This window comes from Augochlora pura, chromosome 10, assembly GCF_028453695.1.
Source record: "Augochlora pura isolate Apur16 chromosome 10, APUR_v2.2.1, whole genome shotgun sequence".
In the NCBI taxonomy this organism is placed as follows: Eukaryota; Metazoa; Arthropoda; class Insecta; order Hymenoptera; family Halictidae; genus Augochlora; species Augochlora pura.
In genome coordinates this window covers 7,977,822-7,986,820 of record NC_135781.1, presented here as the reverse complement: position 1 = coordinate 7,986,820, position 8,999 = coordinate 7,977,822, and the positions used below count along the sequence as shown (strand labels likewise).

General features: G+C 36.2%; 1 protein-coding gene across 1 annotated transcript in view; it reads right to left on the bottom strand.

The window, feature by feature from the left end:
• Nucleotides 1–605: 605 nt before the first annotated feature.
• LOC144475949 (lachesin) overlaps nucleotides 606–8,999 on the bottom strand; it is a 147,675-nt gene continuing 139,281 nt past the window's right edge. Inside the window, exon 8 of the mRNA XM_078192405.1 lies at nucleotides 606–850. Within this exon, the coding sequence (XP_078048531.1) occupies nucleotides 606–850 (245 nt within the window). The remainder of the gene's footprint in view (nucleotides 851–8,999) is intronic.

Sequence of the window (8,999 nt, the reverse complement as noted above, 5' to 3'; positions counted from 1 at the left end):
TCTTATCGATCGCAAGAATTATAGATTCCAATATACAAACTTCAATTTGTAGTATAAATATTAAAAGTCATGAAAATCTTTTCTTAAAGATTAGAAAACGGTCTGTCGATGTTCTTGGAGACAAATTTAAAAAAGAATCACGTGTCTTTTAAATCCTGTGATCAGAAAATAAATTCAAATAAATACAAACCTTCGTCGAAAAATAAATCAGAAACCTGAAACACAAATTGCGGATCTTTATACAATCTAGAAAATAAATACCACCTGGAAATGAAAAGAAAAGTAAGGTGAAACTGATGTATGAAACGATAAATAAAATCCTCACTTACCAAATGTCTCCTCGTATCTAGAGAATCGAATTACACTTTCGAGAATACGTTTCATGGATGCAGTAAGAGTATCATCGATGGAATGCCGCGATAGAATACAAACGAGTTAATCACCGGCGAAACAAAACTCTGTTGCGAATCGGTTCCGCGTCGATGGTTGAATAAAGCGAGTTCGCGATTATCGAGCCCGACGGTGGAAACAAGGAAAATCATTGGCCGCCGTTGTTGGATCGAGCGCGTTGCTTCTTCTCCTCCTTCGGTGTAGTCGAACATTGTTTACGTGAGAGCAAACAGGTGCCAAGATGCTATCAGAAGGATACAAGTGGCGGGCGGTAGAATTTCGACGGAGGACCCGGCTGCGGAATCGCCGTCGAAGAATGGCTCCAGGGTCGAGCCCGTTTCCCGGAGGGAACCTTGGTACACGTGATTCAGTCTATGATCGCGATCACTGATCGAGTCGCTGGGATCCTCGTCCCCTCGTCGATCGCCGACTTTCTTCGAGTGGTTCGGCAGATCCATATCTAAACAGAAAGCGGTGAAACACAGTTCAGTGAAAGAAGAATCTCTTTTATCTGCGAAATAGAATAAGTAGAGTAGTTTAATTTGAATTTGCTTTCACTTAAGAACCATCTTCGGGGACAAAAATATTTAAGGCATCAACAATGGCTTTGACTCATCATGAATTGTACCATTAGGCCAGATACAATTGCATATCTTGCAAAAGAGAGATTTTTGCATAGTTAAAAATGATATTAATTTAATATTAATTGTAAATTAAGTCCAGTCTAGGTACTAATCTAAATTTGATTACTCACTCCTGCATTTTGATTTTCTAAAAAATAAAAGCATTCGACCATTTTATGAAAAAGTCGCAGAATGTTGGTTGTTATTATTTGACGAATTGCGATGAGCAAACATCTTAACTTTTTAATTTCTATTTCATCGCATTAATTATTTTGATGGAAATTTTGAGACCGTCGTGTCGATAATCGAGGAAGAAGTGAAAAATCGAATTGATTGTAGTTACTGGAAATGCAAGATTCAAGATGGCACTGACAACAGTAACCAGATATCGTGATATCGACGTTTTCAGAATAATTGAGAAAATTCTGTTTCAATAACACGAATTTCAGTCAACAATAGAGTTATTCATTTTATGGTTCATGAAACAGAAAACGGACAGCGTCGAATTGAAAGCTTCAGAAATACGTGGATTTGTTGTACTGTTACTGTACACGCATTTAGCAATTGCAGTTGATTGATATTAATATTCATTCACTGCAGTGATTGATAACCTACTGAATTGATAGACTCCATTTCCTGACTTAACTGTTCGAAACCGAAGTGCTTTTGCTAACTGGTTATCTAACTATTGGATATCAGATTACTTCGGGTGAGTGATACATGCCGATTTGCCTCTGAATGCGGACTAGTTTCCTGCTTATTAGCAACTGACGTCTGACTAATTGCTTACCGTGTTTCTTTGCAGACGTAGGTGTCACAATACCTCGCGTTCTATCAGTTGATGAATTTGATAGCGAATTAAATAACAATAGATCATCATAATAGCTTAACTATTAATATCATCGAACAATTGACGCAGTGAGAATTCATCTACTTACTTGCATATTTAATCTTTAGTTATTACATATTCTTAAATTCGAATTCACCTACTATTATTGTAGATCAGAATATTACAAACAACAATTATGTCAGTTTTCTTTATATTAGTTTCTCACACGATTTATTATACTCAGTAAAAATTTGTTCTACTCTACTAAAACTTTCAAAACTATAAATTAATTTACATTAAAATATTGAAAATATTCGTGTAACCTATAAATATCTATTTGGCTAAAATGTTTTCTCTATGTTCCTGTTAAACAGCAAAATTGTTCTAGATTCTTATTTTCTTGAGACATGGAAATATTTAGTAAAATTATAACGTCTAATGAGGACTCTTAGAAAAATTAGTAGAAAATCTCAGGTATGGAGGGAAGGGATAAATGAAAGAAACGTGTGATCCAGAAATTCGAGAAGGTTTGTTTCTGCGTGACGAGGTCGTTAGAGGGAGAATCGGGTGATAACAGAAATGGTTTCTTTTCGGATGCATGACTCTTCCTGTTCGGTATCAGTGACCACATGGTTGTGCAGCCCGAGGCCTTGAGCAGTTTCACGCTCGAAGTCACACTGTGTAGGAGCGGGCTGTATATCGACCGAAAAGAGGAAGCAAGAATTCCACTCTTTGACGAGGAATTCCTATAGTGAATTCAATTTATACATGCATCGGCGTGTACACTACTCACACTACCAACCGCTCAACGTCCCCTGCAACAGCTTATAGGGGATGTTTCTGATTCCCTGGTTTCATAAAAATACTTCACTTTTCGCGAACCCCGCGACCGGTCATATTAAAAACTTTTTTTTTTCATAATTTTTACCTTTGTATTCGGGAATTCGTTTTATTGTGATCCAGTAATTCGGACGCTAACAACAAATTGCATTCGCCGAGCAAATATGGAGGAAAAGTCCATCACTGATTAGCCTGACAAAAATTCTACACAATGTTATACCGTTTCTCGTAAATCGAACTTTTTTTTTAAATACGTCAGATTAACATGTTCGTCGCATTCATTTCGCGTTTCAATTATCGTAGTTTATTCGCCGATATTGTTTGACAATGCTGGATATTCAATTGCATATATCAAAGTTAACAGGGTTTTAATTGAAAATTATTTTGGAGAACATAAAATTGCAAGTTCGAAAAACGCGGCATCGTCGTTCGTTGGTGAAATCATGTATTTCGGTGCATTATTCTCTCATAGGAATAAACATTTATGAGAAATGTATCCACGTAATACAGAGATCGAGAAGCATTTATGTAAGTATTATAAATTACATGTTTCGGTAGTTTATAAGAATCGGAAATAAGAAAATTATCCGAGGAAATAATTTTTTTCGGATCTATATCGAATAACTGAACAATTTGATCAAGCTATCTGCAGAAATTGTCCGATGCCTCAGTAAAAAAAAAGAAGGGGGAAGAAAGGAGGAAAAAAAGCGAGAGGAAGTGTAATCTTCCATCGTGATAACGGAAGGGCCATGTGTTGCAAAATTGACACTCCAGAAATTGGAAAAGGCGAAATGGGAGGTTTCGTTCCTCCCGGCGTGCTCTGTCGATATTGTTCTCTCGAATTACTACTTCCGCGACGTAATTCACCGAAATTACAAAAATACAAGAGCAAACAAGCCCGCTTCTTCTTTTCTGTCCGTGGAATTATTCCGTGCACAATTGGGAATCAGAATTTCTCAAAATATTCACGCGCGTAACTACGTACTCCCGAAATATTTTCTAATCACATTTCGCGATTCGTTTTTACTAAAATGATTTTACACTATGCAACGAGTGGCGAGCCGCAGACGTGTCTTTTTTTTGCAAAAATACTGCAAATTGAAACGTCTCTGGAAACATTGGAAAATTTTTTTCACGATTGAATCTGTCATTGATACGACGATTGAAGTTTCTATTTACAAAGACTACCTAAAAGTTGATATACGATTTCTTTGTTGGTTGTTTTATTAAACCTTGAACGAAGTTACACCTGGAGGACTTCACGGGATAAAATCTACTCGACATATTATTTTATTTTCTTGATAAAATAGCGATCAAAATTGTACGTCAATTTTTCTGGGATCAATACAAAGGCGAAGCTTCAATCTTTAATCTATGGTTGATTCAGTCACGCGTTAAAAATGTGTCGCTAATTTTCCACTTGTCAAATCATTTAAAATTATGTTCGAAGAAAATTAGAAATATATGTATGATGAAAGTAGAGGATTCGAGCTTTGAAACAAGCCCAGTTTTTTCTACGATATTCGAATATTTCAAATATTGCAATTTTTCGAAAATGTGATAAATATTTTTTACTGTATTTCCTATGAAAACTGCAAACGCGTGTCAAGGACATGCTTCACATGCAAATAGTTCGATCAAAAATGATTCATATACAACGCTTTTTATCGTAAAAATCGCATGAGAATTTTACTCCTGCAAAGCATGAACTTTGTTTCTCTCTTTTAAGTAGCAATAACATTTTTAAAAAGTATTTAAATAATAAAGTAAATTTAAGAAATTATTACTCTCGAATATATTCTAATTATTGCAATTGTAAAAACGGTGTCATGACAAGGAATAATCTAAGTTATTAGCTTACCTAATTCTAAGTAATAGTTATACTTAAGTAATTCATATTCTACCGATTAAATCAAAACTTGCTCGTTTTGCTTCAATACATTTTCGAAGCCTTTGTAAAATAGATTTGAATACTGAACATTTGCAGGCAAAAGAGCGTTTTTCATAAACGTATGGAATGTTTCCAATCTTCAACAAAGCAAGCCGCTAAACAATCAGAACAGGATAACCGAGAAGTGACGTACTCGGAAGGTGAACAAATTCGATTCAGACAAGGTTCGCGTCGAAAAATTCTCCGGCTGCGTGTATCCATAAAAACTTAATCAGCAGTAACGAGCAATTTGTAGGACGGATTCGATTTATTGCGTGTACAGTTCCGTGATCGGTGCCGGTTTCCGGGCAGATGTTGCGGAAGAACGGGTGTGCGAGGACGAGAGTACCGCGCGAAGGGAAAAGAAATCGCAGAAGGTGGTGAACGCTCGTCAAACGACGAGCATCGGGGCGGTGGCGAGGGGTGGTTGCCGGCTAAGGGAGAGACACGGGAATCGTGGCGAGAACGCGGGGCACGGGGGCGGAGAGGGAGGGAGGGAGGGAGGGGGGAGGGGGGGAGTGAAACGTGCGGCAGCTCGTCGAAATAGCAGTTTAGCACTGATAGCACTTGGCGGACTTTTATCGATCATGTCTGGCAACAGATGGCTCACCCAATTCCCGGCGGCGCGTTTTGTCTGGCTGGCCTGATAAACGATAACTAATACGGAACAGAAGAAGCGGCAAGACCAGCCGGCAGCAAGAGAAAAGGGAAGAAAGATGTAGCGCGCGGTAGGATGGCCCGATGGCTGCGATATTGTTTCGCCGACTTTTAGACCTTGACGTGACATGCCAGCATCTCGCCACCGCCGTTCCCACCTACGTACGTGTTACACCGGCGTCCCTCTTTTCTCATTTAACCACTTTTCTCATTTAACACGCGCCACCCTCGCGCCGTCTACACGGTGCGTTTGAAAGCAGGATAAGCGTGAGAAATGGGCTTCGCGTCGTTCTTAATTTTTTTTTTATTTTGAATGAAAAACAATATTGTTTGATTACGATACAATTTTGCAAGACTTCAGACCTCCATCCCTTTGTTTAAAGATTACGCGATGGTCTAACGTTGCCCTTTATCTTTTCAGTTGCTATTTAAGATATTTAGGTAAAATAAAAGCAGACATGAAATTACAAACTAACTTCATTTAAGATATTTTCTATAAAATTTTAAATCTGTCCTTGAGGGTTGTAAAAGATAATTTATTTTTCAAGAGTAGTTTTCGCAAACCCTTCGATTGAACATTATTAAAAAAATTAAAAATAAGGTTTTATCCCATATCTATTATGCATAATATTTTCAAGCTGATCGTACTAGAGTGTTAAATCATTAGTTGACTAAAACTTATCCATGCGTTCAAATGGACTGTAAATATTAATAATTCTTGTAAAAAGAAAAATAATTTATAGCCCTTCTTTTTTAACGAGACTAAGCATTTTTTCAGTACGTTGACAATAAGCCAAGTTCACGTTCTTTTTTCTCAGCATCTACCTTAAACGTCAACTTTCAAGTTTAAAATACATAGTACTGTGTCAGCTATGAAATTTTGCAAACGGCTTTGACTAAAATATGACATAGCATCAGTACTAAAAGAACACAAAGTCGCAATTTGAACGATCGAATGGTTACTGAGAAAAAGGAACACGAGCGTCGACGAACGTGATTTTGCAGATGCATTTTTCTGAAATCTTACCTCTATCAATTCATACGACTGTTCGCACTGCCAGCATTTTTCGCCCATTTATAGTGAACGCGACTATCTTGGCAAATAAGAAGTGATCTGATCTTTTTATACCAAGAAATACTTATTTACCCTATCAATAAACCTATCATTTCCAATTGATCGTTTATTTCTTCTTATACAGTTATTGGCATTGCAAACACGCTAGAAGAATATTTAGGTGAGTACAATTTTGAAAAAGTACAAAATTGGTGTCGATTTTGTATCGATAAGCCAAATATAACCGCTTAGTAGATGTCGAAGACCATATTGTTTCATTAGTTTGAACTGTTTCAAAGTTCCATCCGTTTCAAAGTTCAAACTATTTTAGAGCACGAACTATTTCAAAGTTCGAACTGTTTGAGAGCTCGAACTGTTTCAAAGTACGAACTTTACTTACGATCTTATCGTATACTTTAATAAAGCACGGAAATCCGAAAATTCCATTTCTCATTGCTATTGTGACGATTTGACTGTGTATTTTTATACAAAACAGACATTTTCTAAGTCAATCATAAAAAGTCGAAATTAGTCGAACACGCGTCTTGTTATTTAATAATTTCAGTAAGTTGAACATAGCGTAACAATGTTTTGATTTTTGCATAATAACTTCTCAGATTTGTATTTATTTGTATTTCAGTAACAATAACTGTATTTAGAATAATTATAGTTAGCATGAACTCACGAAGTAGTTATCGGAATATAAACGAAATCGCTTCATAAGCTATTAAGAAAAGTGTAGTCCCATAATTTGGCGCATAAAACTCTGCGTTTATGTGATTGCTAACGCGCGACTGCTTTGGTACATGTATTTAACGGGGGAAGCAGCGACACCGATGACGTTAATGGGATTCGTGATGAACATTCGCACGGTTTGCATCGCGAAAGTTCTATAAAACGTGTCGCAAGCTCAGCAGAATTCAGTGATTATAAGCCGTAGCAAAAACTGTCAGGGAAAATAGCATTAAAAATATCGATGAAGTACGCAACACCTTCCAAACTTCATATGCATTGATTTAACGATAACAGTTATAACAACAGACATTATAAAGCTAAATTCGATTGAAAAGAAAATATAAAAACAGATGTGTCAAAGCTCTTCAATTATTTTTAACGTTATCATAATCTTTGGTTAAAGGAAACTCTGTTTTCAAAAAGCAAGTCCAAAAGTTTAATTCCAACGTAAAAAAACCAATGATAAAACTGTGTTTTAATTAAAATTAATATTTAACCAGTTTATCTTTCCGTTCGATTACTGTACCGTGTCTGTCGAGCATGATCGTTTGTTAGATATAAATTCAATAAATAATAATGAATCCGCGACATTCATGCTACGTTATTACTTGCAGTGTTACCATATTACTGGCATACAAATAATTCCCGAGTTTCCAAATTAGTATAAATCGTGCTCACTTTTGCAGGATGTTCACGTGTTCGATCTCATAAGCTTCTCGTAAGCTCTATTACGATATCTTCTTGCTTTTTGGAACGTGCCAAAAATATGGACAGCATTGGCAGCCACTGATTTATCTGAAATTCAGCTTTGCCTCCGCTTCTACAATTTCACGAATCTTATTAAATTTTTAATTTTAGATGAACTGTTACCCAACAAGAGTAATCTCTGTCTATTTCTGACTGGCTTCCCTGGATTACAGTGGCAACTCTGCAACCGGTAAGTATCTTCAAACAAAAATATTCCGAGATACGTATCAAAATTATTCTTTACTATGGCGACATTTCTGTTAAATTCTTAGAATAGTCAAAATAAAACTCCTAAAAAGTAAAGCACTTAAATAAAATTCAATTAATATTCCTCTTTTTCCAAAAGCACCCATGTGTTAATGTTCTTGCAAAAATAGTGTAAACGCGTTTCCCTTATTGGTAACGGGAAAGGGGGGAGAGGAGACATTCGCCTGCTTCACCTAGCCTCTTCCAATTTGTTTCGATTCCATTCTTTTGATTATTATTGGCTAAGTTACTCGCTCAACACGAGACGTGATTTGGTGGTGCGGTCGACTGATCCCCGTTACTCCTTGCGTCGATTAGCTTCTGCGTCTTCTTGTTTACCAATAGAACTGGGTTTTGGAAGGATATAGAAAAGTGGTGACACTACGGGTGTGCAGGTCGCGCTGAGCGAGCGAAATATCCTCTTTGCTCCTCTGCCGAGACTACGGATCTTTCTGCGAAACAAATGATCTTCGTTGATCTTCATAAATTTTTTATTACAAATGCTTTGTATTATTTTATTATATTGTGCATTGTATATCCACACTCGAGATATGACTTCATAATGAATTTTGAGAAAACTTCTGTGACTATGAATTGTTTCTATTCTTCAAGTTTTGGAACATGCAATTACTATAAATGAATAATAATAATAAATAAAGTCGAATAGAAACAAGAATTGTGCAGTAATTTTGATTAAAATGTTATAATGATGGATTATATAATGTAATGGAATAATTGAATGATATGAGAGGAGAGAGAATCGATGTATTAAATGATGGAACGACGAACGAGAAATAAGAGATATTTGAGATTGTCATTTAACACACTGTCATCCGGAAATGAAGATTTTCGTTTCTACTCTGTCCTAAGAACAAAAATATATATATATATCAGTATAGAGATATAGAGGCTAGTAAGACATTATTTATAAAATTTTATTACGAACAG